Here is a 17,550-nt window from a genome sequence, read left to right on the forward strand (position 1 = left end):
AAACATATGTATCTCCACAAGCCGTGATTGGGTTGAACAAGGCCTCATGGTTTTCCTTGTAAGTCGCTGCCAACCACTGATCGTGGTTTGCCAAAAGAGTTGTCGTAAGCCACTTTCAATTCATGGAATTTGCTGTTCATCTCGGATTTGGAGATCATTATTTCTTTCTCCATTCCCATTGATGAAGCTTTGATATATAACTTATATAACTACAATCTCTCTGGCCTCAACTTTCGTACCCAACGGCATCGAGAAACCACACAACCATTTAGCATTTCAGTCTTGAAGTACACCTCTAAATTGACGCATGAAGTTCATCATTACGTGACACTAGCCCATCTGTATTATGATTTATCCAATCTTTTTGGACAAGACTAATTCAATAAAAAACGCATGGATTTAGGATGATCCAATTTTAAATTTGTCTCTACATAATTCCTCGCCCACATATAACCTGTATCCACAAAGGCTTGATCATAATTTTGAGAGCTAAAATAACATTTTAAACATTTATTTATCATTTAATGTATGTTTTGTGATATTTATGTTGATTATAAAATTACTTATCTTTTAAATTTTATTTCAAATATATAGTGTTATATTTTTGAATTTGTGATAATTATATTTTAATAGTTAAAATATAATTTATATATTTAAATTAAAAATTTACAAAGAATTAAAATTAACTACTTAAAATTTATATTTCAGCTATCAAAAAATTAGTAATAAATTAAAATAAATAATTTTCTCATATTTTTATTGAAACATTGAATTTAAATGTCATTTAAATATATATATATTTGCTTTTCAACATTATATCTAAGATCAAAATTTTAACTTCTTAAAAACAATTTTTAACAATAGTACTTCAATTTTAAACCAATTTTTTTTTAAAAAAAATTCGGGAGCAACGTAATTCTATTTATAAAAGTTTTACATAGTGTAGTAATAATTAATCCATTAATAACTAATAGGCATAATGAAAAATTTATCCCTTAATGTTTATATTCTTTTTATCAATTTGACCCTTTTTCTTTTAGTTAAGTTTAACCCTTAACTTTCTATAAAGAATCAAATTTAACCATCAACCTTTCAAAAAAAAGTAAAATTGTTTTTTTTTAAATATAATAGTTATTAAAACATTTAATTTTTAAACATGGCAAACCGCATGACAATTTATGTGTATTTTATGTTATTTTTTAAATTTTTATGAATTTTTTATATATTTTTTAATTTTTAAATATTTATTAACATTACATATAAAACAAATAGTTCCATATCAACATCAAATAAGATTACCACACGGGTTGCAAAACGATTTGATTTGTTTTGAAAGATTAATAATTAGATTTAACTAAAAAAAAGAGAGAATAAATATCAAATTGATAAAAAATGTAAACATTTAAAACTAAATTTGTCATTAAGCCCCGAAATAGTTATAGCAATTATTTCAGCAACTAATATGTGTGGATTTAAGTACGTTTAAACGCGTTTTTTTTTTAAATTTAAGGGTTAAAAAGATTATAAATAAAAGTAAACATCATATGAAAAAAAATATTACATTACAATAGAGATATATACTTTTATTTTGCTTATAACAAAAAAGAAAATCCATGTATTATAAGGTTGTAAGTAAATTTATCTCTTTTAAAATAAACTGACCAATTAAATCTTTATATCATTGTGAAGTAAGCAAATAAAGATAATTAAATATGATTAATATATATATATTAAAAAATCTCCAAAGTTTTTCAAAAGAAAATGAAAAAAAACAAATCATTTCAACCTTTAGTTTTGATTCAATTAATTTTATAACTTAAAAATATAAATTAATAATAATTAATATAAAAGTATAAAATTTTAAAAATAAAAAAATATTTATAATATATGAAAGCACGAGAAATTTTTGAATTAGTTTACCATATTATTAAATAACTAATTTTAAAAAAATTAGACATAATAATTTATTAATATTTTACTAATTACGATGTGATAATAATAAAAATATCATTATTTAACAAATAATTAATAAATAGTATATTAATATAGTAGAATAATTATTTGGTGCGGTGATGAAAAATTTTAACTATTGTTCGACTCTCCGTGGACCTTCTCACTCCCTCGCCGCTCGAATCCTAGTAAGTTCTTTCTCAGATCTTCTGCTAATGGCGCGCCTTGTTTTTTTTTTTTTTGTCTTTCTATGCTAAATTGAGCCGTGGGGTGTGAGCGGTGTTAGCCTGCTCCGCCATCGTGATCGCCGGAGGTTCAGCTCAGCTAGTCGTAGGGAATTACTAGAATGCCCTTCAATAGTTAATGAATTAGCAGAAGGCAGTGGGGTTTTCTTGGCTTTTCTTCAGATGATGGAAGCGAAAACTTAATTAATTTTTGAGGGAAATAAAAATGGGATTCAATCTTATGATATTTCTTCAATTTTTTTTCTCTCTAATATTCTGGGAAACTGCTGTATTTTGATGATATGGGTTTTGTAGGTGTAATTAATGGCTTAATCATGGGTATTTTGATCATAAAAATGTTTCATTTCAGGCCATCTCAATTGACTGCCCGAGGATAAAACGGTAGAGAAGGCAAAATTTAATTTGGTGTCCCAATCTCTTGCAGACTTTAATTAGTTCAAGTAGGTGTATGAACATTTGTCGGCGCAACAGAAAAAAAAAAACCCAGAAAAAGAAAAAGAAAAAGAAATGTGATATGCAAATGTTATTGTAGGTTAAAAGAACGTGGTTTTTCGGGACAGGTTTTATGGGAAGAGTGGGTTCGGTTTCGGGTTGGTAATGCTTCCTAGAGAAACAGTTAGTTTTGCTTTAGCAAATGATCAAAGTTATCATTTTTAATTTTGTATGAATTGTTTTGTTGAGACTCGAGTGTTGGTGCATTATTAATATGAATTGCCTTTTTCGGCATAGTGAAAAGCATGTAAATACGAGCAAAATGGGGTGCTTGGACTTAGGTTGGGGGATCATGTAGAACTACAAGGATGAGAGGCATTTTAGTTAATTGTTTCATATGTGATATTCATGATGGTGGTTGATATGTTTCTCGTTGTGTTGCTTGTTTGTTTCTTGTTGTCATCTTGGTTAGTTCACAACCGTTAAGACTCTTCGATTTTCATGTCCTGGTAGAAGTAGTTTGTAAACTTATGATTGTGTTCATCGCGGTCATCGGTGTTGTCTAATCTATGGACCAACTTGTGAATGTTATTATAATGAAGCTACGCACCTTCAGTGAATTGGCAAATTCTTGATGATTTTTGTTGTGTTTATATCTCAATTTTCTCGAATATGCCTCTGGATATCTCAATGTTCTTGTTCCTAGGAATAAATTAATATTCTATTCCTTTCTAGATAAAGAGAAACATGAGTTTTATTGAGATTGATACTGATCCGGCCTTGTTATGTTAGGATGAGACAGGAGTTTATAAGAACCTCTTACAGGAAATTGCACAAAGAGTTGGGGCTCCATTGCCTCAGTATACAACATTTAGATCAGGTCTCTGGCACCTGCCTATTTTTACAGGGACGGTTGAATTGGCTGGAATCAGATTCATCGGGGAACCAGCTAAGAACAAGAAACAAGCGGAAAAAAATGCAGCCATGGCAGCTTGGACATCTCTAAAACTATGTGAGTCTGTGTTTCATTTTTCCTAGGGATAAATGTTTGTTCAAAATTGAATACTGTGTTTTATTTCCAGTGGCGAAAGAAACTGCAAGTTCTTCTTCAGAGCCAGAGAACAATGATGAGCTTGAACAGATCACTATAGCTCGGGCTCTGTTGAATAAAGGAAAATTTGGCTATGGCAAACTCCTCCAATGCGCCAATACTATTTACAAATAAGTTTCCTAGTCAGAATCCTAGACCAACAAGTCCACAGCCTCCTGCTACCACCTCGAAAATCCTTACTTTAATCTGCCCGAAGGTGGTTCCTCGAAACAGATCTATGTCAGCAACAGCAAATGAGAAGCCCGTACTGATATCATTGCAAACACCTACTCCTGAAAGCCGTGGTGTTCGTCCATAAAATTACAATGAACTCCCTAAATTTCTTTTGTCTTCATAATAGAAAATTGGATCTAGGCCTCCCTGTAATGAGGCCCATGATATAGAAAGCTGAAAGGGCCATCACTGAAACCCGAATAAGCCGCATGAACTCTGAGTATCTGCTGCAACACCTTCAACGTTTCATCAAACGTCCAAACCAAATCAAGCAAATTCATTCCCTGCTAATCACCTCCGCTCTCCTCTTCAATACCGCTTCCAAATGGAAACCAACCCTCCTTTACAACACCTTGATAAGAGCTTATCTCAACATAATCCCACATCGTTCCCTTACACTCTTCACCCTCATGCTTCATCATCAGGCACCCCCCAATGGCCATACTTTTACTTCCCTTTTCAAAGCTGCCTCTACCTCCCACTCCTTAGCTTCGCTTTCTTGTTCACCGCTCCATGCCCAAGCACTAAAGCGTGGCATCTTGACTGATTCCTTTGTGCAAACATCGTTGCTTGGTTTGTATGCTAAACTTGGTAGCCTAAGTAATGTGTGTAAAGTGTTCGAAGAAATTCTTAACCCGTGCATCGTTGCGTGTAATGCGATGCTTGATGCTTTTGGGAGAAATGGTGATATGGGTTCTGCTCTTTTCCTTTTTGACCGCATGATTGAAAAGGATGTGGTGTCTTGGACAAGCGTTATGAATGGTTTCGTAAGGGGCAAACAGTTTGCAAAGGCTTTTTGGGTTTTTGAGAAAATGATAGAATTTTCGGTTAAACCGAGCGAGGCTACTTATGTTAACGCACTCTCTTGTTGTGCTAATTTAGAAAAGCAAGGTGGGTTTTACCAAGGGAGGCAGATACATGGGTATATTTTCAGAAACGAGGGCGTTATGAATGTTTTCATGGGCACAGCATTGATTGATTTTTATGGAAAAAGAGGTCATTTAGAGTTTGCCTTTAGAGTTTTTAATCAAATGTTGGATAGAGAGGTTTGTACTTGGAATGCAATGATCTCTTCTCTTACATGTAATGGTAGAGAAAAGGAGGCTTTGGACTTGTTTGAGAAGATGAAAGAGGACGGAATGTGTCCGAATGAGGTTACATTTGTTGCTGTTCTAACAGCATGTGCTCGCACCAAGAGAGTGGAGTTGGGTTTACAATTCTTTCAATCAATGTGGTGCCAATATGGCATTGTGCCAATAATGGAACACTACGGGTGTATGGTAGATCTTTTAGGCAGAGCAGGCCTTTTGACTCAAGCGACTGAGTTTGTAGACACTATGCCATTTCAACCTGATGCTTCGGTTTTGGGGGCTCTTTTAGGTGCTTGTAAGATTCATGGTGCCATTGAACTTGGAAATAAAGTGGGGAGAAGGTTGCTTGAGTTGCAGCCACGACATTGTGGACTATATGTAGCATTGTCTACCATAAATGCCGACAAGGAGAGATGGGATCGTGCAGCTGACTTGAGGAAAGCCATGGTAGAAGCAGGCATCAGAAAAGTTCCAGCTTATAGCTTCATTGATCCCATGTAAAAATCTTGTGAAAACAGAAGATGTCTCTATTCTTTAACTAATCACATGCATTCTGCAGCAGCAATATCGATGGTAAATGCTAATCAAAATATTAGAGAATTCATTCTTAGATTGAACAATCAAATATGATGCAAACAAATCAGCATGATGATATTTATATATGAAAGACAAATGAAATTCATGCTTGCTTGACTATCTTCTTTAGCCTGTCTTGACTCGTTATATGTGTTTGTCATGTGAATGGAAGAACACAAAAATTGGGATTGAGGGGACCCTTGTACTTTTGGTGGCATGGACTGACTAAGGGTATTTAAAATTGCATTAATCTCTGGTTGTTGGGCCAAATCTGAGGTAGGATTTTTGGTGCGGGAAAGGGAAAATAGAGATGCCTTTTGTTTTAGTGGGTGCACATATGGACGCTAGCTACGTTGTTGGTTTGAACTTGATGGACGAATAATTGTTTGTTTTAATTGACTTATGCTTCCTTTGGTAGACCTGTAGGACGGCTCAGTAAGTTTATCATTTGGAATCTTTAAAAGATTCGGTTTTATCACTTCCAATAATCATACCAAAGAGTTGTTGGGAATCAACTCAATTAAGCAATGAATAAGTAAAAAAAAGAAGAAATTGAACATATAAATTTAATATGAAAAAATCTTCCCAAAAAGATAAAAAAATCACGGGTAAAGATAATTTTACTATAATGGTAAAAGAACGAATAGTACAAAAGATAAGATAAAATAAAATCTTGAAAATAAAGAATTCTCAAAAAGTAAATACAAAATTCTTCAAAATTGTTATGAGTTTTAATATTTAATGGTCTGTTTTTTTAAGATTGTGAAAGAGTTTTTTTATAAGCTAAATTCGTAGGCCAAATAAATTATGCTAATAAATGCTAAATATATTATACTAATAAATACTAAATGTTCTAAAAAGAAAATATATTTTGTTTAACTTGACTTGCAAGTAATCTCTTATTTTATTTAACATGAATTTGGGTCACACAACTCTAATAAAGGCGCTTATAGTAAGAGATGGGTTTCATTTTATTTTTTTATTCAAAAAAATTGAGTAAATTAGTTGTTATGCAATAGATCAAAGAGCAAACTGGTCATTTTGTCTAAAAGTTTCATTCATTTTTACTATTAAAGTATGTTAACATGAGGTACAAGTGACACGTCGTGTAACTATTTGATACTTTCATCAACCACGCTAGCTGAAATTTTAATGTAAAAAATTTATTTGCTCTTTGATATATTGTATATGAACTAATTTGCCCAATTTTCGAAAAAAGAGGGGCAAAATTTAAGTTGACCCTATAAGAGCCTACACGGTACTTTTACATACGAAAGACACTGGATTATAGCTACCATTTGCATGAAAAAAATGTAACAAACATATTTATTAAAAATCGATATAAATAACAAATAGCACTTTGATTAAATGGTAAAATACAATTGTTGAAAATTATAAAGCCTTGAATTCAAATTTTACCGTGTAAACTTTTTTTTATATTTTATTTTCATTTTAAACTATTTAATTTCTTTTCTTTTCTTTTATCTTTTTATCTTTTTTTTCTATTTTCTTCTGCTCTTTCTCTGTTTTCCTCTATTCTCCATTTCTTTTAATGTAGCTTTTCTATATTTTTCATTTGTTAAACTTTTTAATGTTTATGAAAAAAGAAAGGTGAAAATTGAAACTAAAATAAAACTTGCTTCACCTTTTCTCACCTCACAACTACAAACATTCATCAATAATCATCACTTTTTCGAACCAATTTGGATGCCTTAATGCCCTAGTCCACAAATTCACCTCACTCGAAGACCTCACCAGTTGTGACTTATGGCAGTCCACCCTCAATAAAGTTTTTCGAGCTCATTCCCTCAACCTCTTAACCAACCCCCACGACCACATTATCTATCTTACCTATAACATTCTCACTCTGTCGAAATTACGTTTCACAAATTCTTCAAACGAGCTCTATACTCAATGACAAAAATGATCAGTGTAGCAGACCAATTTGCCCGGCCCATTAAACAAATAAATAAAACCTAAATAAATAAAACCCAAATCCAATAAACAGCCCAATTACAAAAAAAGCAGACCCAAATCAACCCTAGCCCAGAAACAAAAACCCTAAAATCCTTAGCCTGGCGCCGCACCCTATCCCTATCCTACCACCGCCGACGTCAGTACCACCTACTCCGCCTCTGCCACCAACGACCCTGCAAAGATGACAGACGCAAGAACAGTTTATTTTAAACAATGTAAATTGACTATAAAAAGCCATAATAATCCGAATGTAAGTTTTTTAAAGAGAAATATAAGAAAAAAAAGCAATCCAAAACAACAGAGATCAAAAATCAAAGGTACCTTATTTATTTTTCGTTTAAAAAAAAAAGAAAACAATAAGAAAAGAAGAAGGTTATTACCTGTCGCCGCGAGGCCGAAAGTCACCCTTTCCGTTTTCTTTTTTCTTTTTTTGATTTCAAGAAAACTTGGCTTAGATTTAGAGTTTTAATTTTTTTTTTAAAGAGAAAGAAAAAGGACTGAGAAAGGAAATTATTTTTTGGCCACGGCGGAGGCTCACCGGACCCCCATGGCCGGATTTTGGAGAAAGAATAGAGAAAAAGAAGAAGATTTCAGTTTTTTTAAAAAGAAAGGCAGAAATGAGTTGTTTAAAAAAATATTGGTTTAAATAGGGCACCTAAGCGACATCGTTTGGAGCAGGCCTCTGAAGCTCCAAAACGGCGTCGTTTTGACGCGACCCGATTCGACCCGAACGCCTAGGATCCGCCTTTTATGGGGTATAATTTCGATTTTGATCCTTTTTTGTTTTAATTAGTTTTCAATCCAGTTTTTCTCTTTTTTAATTTTCACCATAAAATTTTATTTTGATTTCATTTTAGTACCTTAGAGCACGACGTCGTTTTGGTGACAGGGAATAATTTTCCTGCTAGTCCCTTCTCCTTTAAGCGCATTCAATTTCAGTTTTTTTTCGATTTTATTAGTTAATTTATTATGATTTGTGCCTTCTATTTTTATTTCAATTCAGTACTTTGTTTGATTAATTTTATTATTTATATATTAATTTATTTATTATTCTTCACTTCTTAAAAACCTAAAGTTAATATTATTTATATTATTTATATATTTATTTATTATTCTTTATTTTTTAAATGCCTAAATTTTATATTTGTTTTACCGATTTATTTATTTATCATTCTTTTACTTTTAAAATACTTAAATTTAATATTATATGCTTGTTTTATTTATTTACTTATTTATTTATTTATTCATTCATTTATTTATTTATTATTTTTTAAAATATTCAATTGTTTATATTCTTTTATTTGCGCAAAATTGTATTATTATCGTCGTTATATTATTTTTATTTCTCGTTGCTTATTTATTTCTTTATTTATTTTTGATACTATCATATTTTGTTTGTTTATTTCTTTTTATAATGCATATTCCACTTTTTTTATTTTTATTTTAAGTTACATCATTTATTATTACCATGATATGATTACTAATGTAAATGTTATTATTAAAATTATGTTATTACTATTATAACATTTCTTCATTTACTCATTATTTATCATTTTATCTACATAACCATTTTAAATTACTTCACTTTTATTATATCATACATTATGTTTAAATAATTACTCGTTTTTGCACTGTGTCCAAACAAGTTAAATGCACATTACTTTAAACGTTACGATACATAATATTTTCTTAAATCGAGGTAAATATTTATTATTTTGGAATAAGAAAAGTCGCATTCCTAACTTACGGAATATGGCTTCTTTCTAAAACCTAGATAATCGAATATATTTAAAAAATAAAATTTTTGGTGTTTATTCTCGTTTTGAGGATTTAAGGCATTGTGTCCTAACTTATGGGACGTGATCCTTTTTCTCAATTAACTTAAAATAGAATCTTTTTTGTGCAAATTAATTTAATTAAGTAATGCTTTAACAAAAGGATCGTATTTTAGAATTTTTTTTCAAAATTTTAATTTTCGACACTAAAGACACCAAGTAATAAATTAGGTACCAATTTTTGGCGCAACGAGGATGCTAATCCTTCCTCGTGCGTAAACGACTCCCGTAATAAATCAAACTTCTTATTAAAACAATAAAATTGCGAGGTGACCCTATCACGCCTCTTAAAAGTGATATGTGACGACTCCCTTTTTCGTTTTCTTAAATAAAAAGTCGATTTCATAAAATGTTTCGCCAATCATCATATGAAACTTACCCTAAACTTTACCTAAACCAGTTTGGTTTCATGCTCTCTTTCTCTCTTCGGTTCATCCATGTTCGGCTTTCAATCAAGTTTGCTTGGGAATATCTAAGAAGGTTTAGATCAATTTTATCGTTAGCTTAATTTTATTCATCAGAAAATAAAATAAAAGAAAAGAAAAAGAAAAATCTTCATATTCTGTAAAAGTTTGGAAGCGGAAAAAAATTGAATTTAAAAAATTCAATTTATGTTTAGATTTAATTAAGGATATAGTTTTTTATATTGATTAGTTAGATCAATTTTTAGTTTTAAAATTAGGTTATATTCAAATCGAGATTTGATTAAAAATGATTGATATTTGATTTTGAGTGATATTCAATTTAGAAATGATGTAACAGAAACAATCACTTGATTTATTTGGTGGGTAAAGATTATGTTTCTGTAGTGAAGAATATGAGAAAAGAGAAAAATAAAAGGGAAGAAGAAAAGGAAAATAAAGAAATAAAAGGAAAAATTAAATTGTTCCAAAAAATAAAAGTATAGGGACTAGTTTTAACAAATGAAAAACATAAAAAAGATAGGTAAAACTAAGTGACTATATTGGTAGTTTACCCATAATAAATATAGAAAGATTGGACTTATTTTAAATTAATATTGGCTTAATGACAAATTTGGTCACTAATGTTTACATGTTTTGTCAAAATGATCCTAATTGTATTTTTGAGTCTTTTTGGGTCATCAACCTTTTTTTTTCAAACTGTTTTTTATAATTGACTTGATGAAAGTATCGTTAAAAAAATTTAACGTGGATGATTTGGAATATTTTTAATGAGATGTAATTTATTACTTAGGCAACCCAATAAGTTAATTACATGTGGAAAATAATAAAATAAACAAATCATACATGAAATTAAAAAAAACTCTTAATTTAAACAAAATAAACATAATTATCTAAAAATGGTTTCAAATTGAATGCATAAGTTTGTTTATTGAGAGGTTTCAAAAAGATAATTAATAAATCAAATCGAAAATATTGAATCTGTGCATTCATTTTGAAACTTTTTTTAGATAATTACGTTTATTTTCTTTAAATTAAGAGTTATTTTTTTAACTTCATGAATTATTTATTTTATTATTTTCCACATGTAATTATTTTATTGAGTTATTTAAGTAATAAATTACATCTAATTAAAAATATTCCACGTATGAAATTCCACATCATCCTGTTAACTTTTTTTACAAAACTTTCATTAAATCTGTTAAGAAAAACAATGTGAAAAAAAGAAGAAGAACAAAAGTTGATAGTAAAAAAAGGCTCAAAAATACAATTAGAGTCATTTTGATAAAACATGTAAACGTTAGTGGCCAAATTTATCATTAAGCCAATTAATATTAAGGGTCTGTTTGATTGCCAGTAAAATATTTTCCGTAAAATGATTTCTGGAAAATGTTTTACTTTTCTGTAAAATGATTTACTGGAAAATATTTTCTGGTGTTTGATTGAATCTGTGTAAAATATTTTCTGCTGCTTGGCAGATTTTTTGAAATATTTTTCGGAAAAGTTATTTTTACATATATTAATATATATATATTAATAAATTTTTATATTTTAAATTATTTTTACATATATTGCAATGATTTATTTATAATAATACTCAATTATTAAGCTACAATATTAATCGTTATAAATTGAAAAAAACTAATATCAAATAAATTATTTGTAATTGTGTTAAAAAAACAAGTATTGAATAATTAAAAAAATAAGTTACTGTAAAATCGATAAACAGAAGCAGTTTTCTACCGGAAATGAAGGAAGGAATGAAGGAGGCGATAGAGAGGAGAGCACGGAAAATGTCTTACGGAAATTGAAAGGGTAAGACATTTTCCCTAAAATGTAACCCATTTTCCCTTGTTTTGGAGTTCATTTTCCAAATGGAAAATGTTTTCCTCCAATCAAACGCTGGAAAAAATTGGAAATGATTTTCTGGAAAATCAATTCCGTCAATCAAACAGACCCTAAGTATTACCATAATTCTAAAGGAGTGGATCTCAACTTTTTGCACAACTCACGCAAATTAAGTTCGAGTCTTTTAAGTCGATTGAGTCTTAATTTGATTGGTATAGGTATTGTTGTCAATGCAGTAGGACGTGAGTTCGAGTGCGTTGAAGTGCATTATCCTCCTATTTATGAGTTGGGGAGGAGATATGGTTAGTTCTAAGCATAGTGTCAAAAATAACAAATATAATAAGTTATATTATATGCAATCACAATCTTAAGTTATATATGCAAGCAGATTGTCTTTCAAATATATTAATGTATTGGATTCCATCAACTTGTAAGAAAATCATATATACCTTTTGAAATAATTTAAATATTTGTCAATTGTAAAGATTAATAGAAAATATTATTAATAATATTTGTTAATAACAAATATTATTGAAAAATATTAAAATGCATGAATATTATCTTTTATTTAAAATGGGTAATTTTGTAAAATAACATTATATTCTTAGGAATGTTTTAAGTGAAGGTTAAAGTGCCTAGGAGGTCCTTGTATCATAGGGACTTGATTAATTTAGTCCTTATACTTTTAAAAATAATCAAATAAGTCCAAATTGTAATAGAGTTAAGATTTACTGAATGAAAAAATGTCTTGAATTTTTTTTCAATTCCAAACAAAAGATTTTTTTTACAAAATCATAAAAACTTTAAAAATATGGGTAAACTACATCATTAGTCACTAAACTATGGATAAGTTTTTGTTTTGGTCACTTAACTAAAAAAAAAGATACAATGTGGTCACTGAACTATTTGAAAGCTTTCATTTAAGTCACTAAAATATTCAAAAGTTTTTATTTAAGTCATTGAGCTGTTAATTTTTATTTTTATTTTAAAAGTTCCACTAGCGAGCTCAAATAGACGATTCGACGATCGGTACGATGGATTAGTACCTATCAACGAGTAAAAGAACGTACCTTAGATCCAAGTCGATCTGATGGTCAATGTCGGAGATTAGAGAAAAAAAATGTTTGAATTTGGTTTGTAGATTCGTGACATCCTACGTTGTTTCATGAAAATAAATAAACTGTAAAATAGAAAGGGAAAGAGAGTTTTTTTATTGATATAGGCATTACTAATAGAGAAAATCATATAGCATCGAATTTAACAACCCAATGACTTAAATGAAAACTTTTGAATAGCTCAGTGACCAAATTGTAAATTTTTTTAGTTAAGTGACCAAAACAAAAACTTACCCCTAGCTTAGTGACTAATGGTGCAATTTATCCTAAAAATATTAACAATGTTAAATGTAAATGATATTTTTTTTAATCAATAAATGTTATCTCTATTCTAGTTTGGTATTATTTGATACTTTTTAACAATATAGTGATTAAACTTACCAATTTAATAGTAAAGGGCCTAATTTGATCAAGTCCCTATAATAATGAGGCCTCTCTCAGATGCATTCATTGTATTCTTAAGGGGAGACACAAGTTCAAACCTTGGAAACGACATAGTTTAGAGAGATAGTTATGAACCCCGAACATGTTATATTTTAATTGTAAAACGGACATAAAGAATAAAAAAATTACTCTTATATTTTAATTTCTTTATATATTCACTTTTGAATAATATGTTATTAAATTATTTCTAAATTATAATACAAACAACATCTCAAATAATTTATACCGTTATAGATCCCATAAAGAATTAGAAACAAAAGAACAAAAATCATTACAACCACATATTTCCTTAAAAAAACTAAACTATCCTATCTCATTTACTAATTATTTTAAAGTCCCCCATAGGCATTTAAAAGAAACCATTATATAGAACCTCTGTTCGCCACTTTAAAAGTGACTTAAATTTGAATCGCATTATTATTCATCCTTTTATAATTAAAAAAACATTATATCAATAAAAAGAAAAGGAAAAAACAAAACAATGGGTGTCAAATTTTGCTATGAAGTAATGCTTATTTCAGCACCAAGTCATATATAACTGATATAGTCTATATATATATATATTAAAGAAAAGGGGCAATGGAGGGTGGGGAATTTGAAGGCAATGATCCCATAATTAACCAAATGTTTGAGACAAAAAAGGAAGTGTACCTAGCTAGTTTTTAAGCTATAAAGATGTACGCTAGTATATTATTTTATCTTCTTGGCAACTTGAAAGTTTATAAATATTTTTTTTATCTGACATTTTATTTTCGGTAGCTATATTGGATCTTGATTAAGTTTAAAATCGAACTAGATTGGACCTCTAAATAGAGAGCAAGCTCTTCCAATATTGTTTCCTTCGTTAATAAGATTCGAACTTAAAAATATTTTAAGAATATTGAATTTCTTACAACTCGATTCTACAAACTTGGATAACTTATAAATAAAATATATACTAAAAAAACACCCATTTTTATGAGTTTGAATATTTAGATGATGTTTTGATTATAATGTAAAAGTTTCTTTGAATTAGAGGTCAAAATTTGAACCTAAAATGACTAGTCTCATCATTCTACTTCAATACAACTTATGTTCAAATCCCATACTTAATCCTACCTTTCCAATTCCTCCAAAAGAAAAACCCCATTTTTCAATTCTCAATTTCTCACACATGTACTGCTTAAATATTTTATACAATAATAAGTGCTTGACTACTCTTAATATTTTTTTTCCTGGTGGAAGAGGAAAAGAGTAATATTTATAATTTTTTGATTTTACAAAATTTGGAAGTAGTTTAAATTCCAATGGTAGTGTGTCAAATAATTATCTATATCGTAATAGTTTAAAGTAAAAAGTTAGTAAATGAAATATTATAATTAATTAGGTTTGTTTATTAGTTATTAAAAGTGAATCTTTTAGTTATTAATCAAAAGTTGTAGTAGCTCAAATAGATATCTATATGATAATGCCAATTATATAGTTCATATGTAACTACAGTTGTGACTTAGCTTTGGCAGGCTAATGTAATTTGTCATATTTGATTAACATTATTTTGACTAGAATTGTTAGACTCTTTAAAAGCACATCATTGAGGAATTTTAGCAACACTTTACTGAAGATAAAATGTAAAAAATCAAGTCAAGTAAGGACATTATGATGACCTTTAATGTGATCAAAATTTCATATTTGAAGAGATTTGATCTCCAAAGAAATTTATACCGAGAGGATCTCTGTCACTTTATTACATATGAAGACTTAGTCAAAGGTTAATTTTGAGAAGATAAGTGTTTCACATTTATTGTACTTTAGCAAGCTATTAAATGTTTATTCAAGTAAAGGCTTGTCAGTATTTTATTCATGAGTTTTGAGCGAGCACTTATTATGTTCAAGTGAGGAACTTATTTCAATGTAAATTCATTTTATGTAAATTGTTCTTGTTGACCAGTTTCGAACTAAGTTTTCAAGGGAAAAGTATCAGTGAGACGAGATATATAGATTGGGAATAAGAATGAGGTTGGACTTAAATCGCATATCGTACTTATTGATTTACGGTGGACTACTCTCTCTATAAGGTCTCATAGACGTTTGAAGTTTTCAAACTGTGTAACCAAACTTTGGTATGCATCTCTCGATTTATAATTGTTAGTAAGGTAGCCCAACAATATCTAAATCTGAAAGGCAAAATCAATCAATTCACAATATTTAAATAGTAATGTTTATTGGTAAGAGATGTAATTGTTCAAATAAATATCTATTTAGAATTCACTTAGAAAGTTACAGATAAGGAAACCCTAAAAACAAAGTCTCATTCTATTAGTCTAAGATTGTTTTATAAAAAAATTATTGCAGAAGTTATTTTTTTTTATAAAAATTGATATATTTGTTATGCATTACTTAGTAATCAATGGATATTTTCTTTCATGCAAAATATAAATAATCATTGAATTTCATTATATCCTCGAGGTTTACTTGTCAAATAATTCTTCTACGCACCAATAAAAGCAAATAAAATCTTAAAAAATGGGATGCTTGCACGTCTTAACCTTTGTTAATTCCTCTTTGATTTTAGCCTTAACTCATACACTAACATCAACTCATTCAAACAAAATTTGGCTTATTCTAAGAAACTAAATGGAGATACACAAAGGGTTTTCTTTTAACAACCCATTTCAACCATTAATGATCTAAGTCTAAACTTTGAACACCTTTAGCTTTTATTGTTTATATTTGGAATATAGGTAGGTTTAGCCTTAAATAAGAGTTTTGCATGCGATATTAAGGACCATATTCAAATGGTGTGGGTTCTTTCTTCCCTCCAACTTCTTTTCTAGCTTCAATGCATTCATATATATATATATACACATGCATATAGGTTGGCTTAGCCTTAAGTAAGAGTTTTGCATGTGATATTAAGGACCATTTATTAATGGTGTGGGTTCTTTCTTTCCTCCAACTATATATATATATATAAAAGCTTTTAGGCAGGGTTTTTGAATGGATGGTCTAAAAGAGAATATGGATTCAAATCTAATGATGAAGCACAAATCCTTATTTTCTACAAATAGAGGAACCGACCATTGAAGGTGAATAACATCATTAAGGCTACGGGATGCCTTCACATTTATATTTATCATTCTTGTTGCTCATTTAATGCCTTTTGACCCCCCATTATTGATTATTCTTTCTTCAACAGAATTAATTTCCCATTGATAACTAGGCAACCTCTTTGGCATTAATTTCTTCATTCCACTGTTTTAGGGTTACAAAGATTAATAGCTTACCAACAAAATGGGTTTGATGGGAACACCGAATTTAGTTCTATGGGTTCATATAATTGTTTCTGAAATCCATATTCAACAGATTTGGTATTTTGAATTTTAATATCTAAAAGGATAAAACAAAATTTAATCATTGAAATTGTTAATTTTTTTTAACATAGTTTTTAAATTTCTTTTGTTTATATTAGTCCCTGAACTTGATAATTTTTTCATTTTTAATCCATGTGGTGATGTGTGAATTTGATGTTGTGCCACATCATCACCTAAAAGTTATATTTTTCTTATAAAATAAATAGGTGATAACATTGCTCACTTTCATAGTGCTGGGTCATCACATGGACCAAAACTAGGAAAAGTTATCAAATTCAAAGACTAATATGAAAAAAAAATTAGGAATTAAGATAAAAAAAATCAAATTTAGAGATTAAATGTTATCTTTATCCCTATCTAAGACTATTCCTTATCTTTAAGCTACCACATTGTTTATGCATTGAAATTTTTTTTGAACAATCTCATTATAAATTTTAATTTTTTTGACATAATGCTTAGAACTAATCATAGCCCCATCCCAACCCATAAATAGGAGGATAATGCGTTTCAGCATACTAAAACCCACATCCTCTTGCATTAACAACAATGCACATACCAATCGAGTTAAAACTCAATCGACTTATGCATTGAAAAACTTCAACAATTTCAATAAAGTTTAATTGATTTATTTAAGGTGTTCAATAGTTTTGAAGTTTAAATATTATCATATAATTATTTTTTTTTCCTCTCTTGAGCTACACTATTTTTTAATAAAAAGAATTTATTTTTATAAAAAAATAAAAAATAATTTTTTATTAATAAGAGGGAATATAAAAATTTATAAAACGTAGCTTTAATGGGCACAAATGGTATTGAAGACTTATTGAAGTTCCAGGTTTGGATGGACTTAGACCCATAATCTCTTCCTCGATTGAGTATAATAAGGAAGGGTTTGGGAAGTTTAAGTGTAGTTTGGAAGGTATAATTATATGTACTATCGG

General features: G+C 29.3%; 1 protein-coding gene across 6 annotated transcripts; it reads left to right on the forward strand.

Annotated features, from left to right (window-relative positions):
- Positions 1–2,057: 2,057 nt before the first annotated feature.
- LOC107961972 (putative pentatricopeptide repeat-containing protein At1g10330) lies at positions 2,058–5,738 on the forward strand. 6 transcript variants are annotated; one of them, XM_016898172.1, is made up of 4 exons: positions 2,058–2,138; positions 2,545–2,789; positions 3,420–3,639; positions 3,710–5,738. In XM_016898172.1, the coding sequence occupies exon 4, from the start codon at positions 4,161–4,163 to the stop codon at positions 5,541–5,543; it is 1,383 nt and encodes a 460-aa protein (XP_016753661.1). In that variant the 5' UTR covers positions 2,058–2,138; positions 2,545–2,789; positions 3,420–3,639; positions 3,710–4,160; the 3' UTR covers positions 5,544–5,738. The 6 variants fall into 6 exon arrangements, with proteins under 6 accessions (XP_016753661.1, XP_016753668.1, XP_016753677.1 ...); XM_016898179.1 differs by having other exon boundaries at positions 2,545–2,785; XM_016898188.1 differs by having other exon boundaries at positions 2,545–2,635.
- The last annotated feature ends 11,812 nt before the right edge of the window (positions 5,739–17,550 follow it).

This window comes from Gossypium hirsutum, chromosome D03 (assembly GCF_007990345.1).
Source record: "Gossypium hirsutum isolate 1008001.06 chromosome D03, Gossypium_hirsutum_v2.1, whole genome shotgun sequence".
Classification (NCBI taxonomy): domain Eukaryota; kingdom Viridiplantae; phylum Streptophyta; class Magnoliopsida; order Malvales; family Malvaceae; genus Gossypium; species Gossypium hirsutum.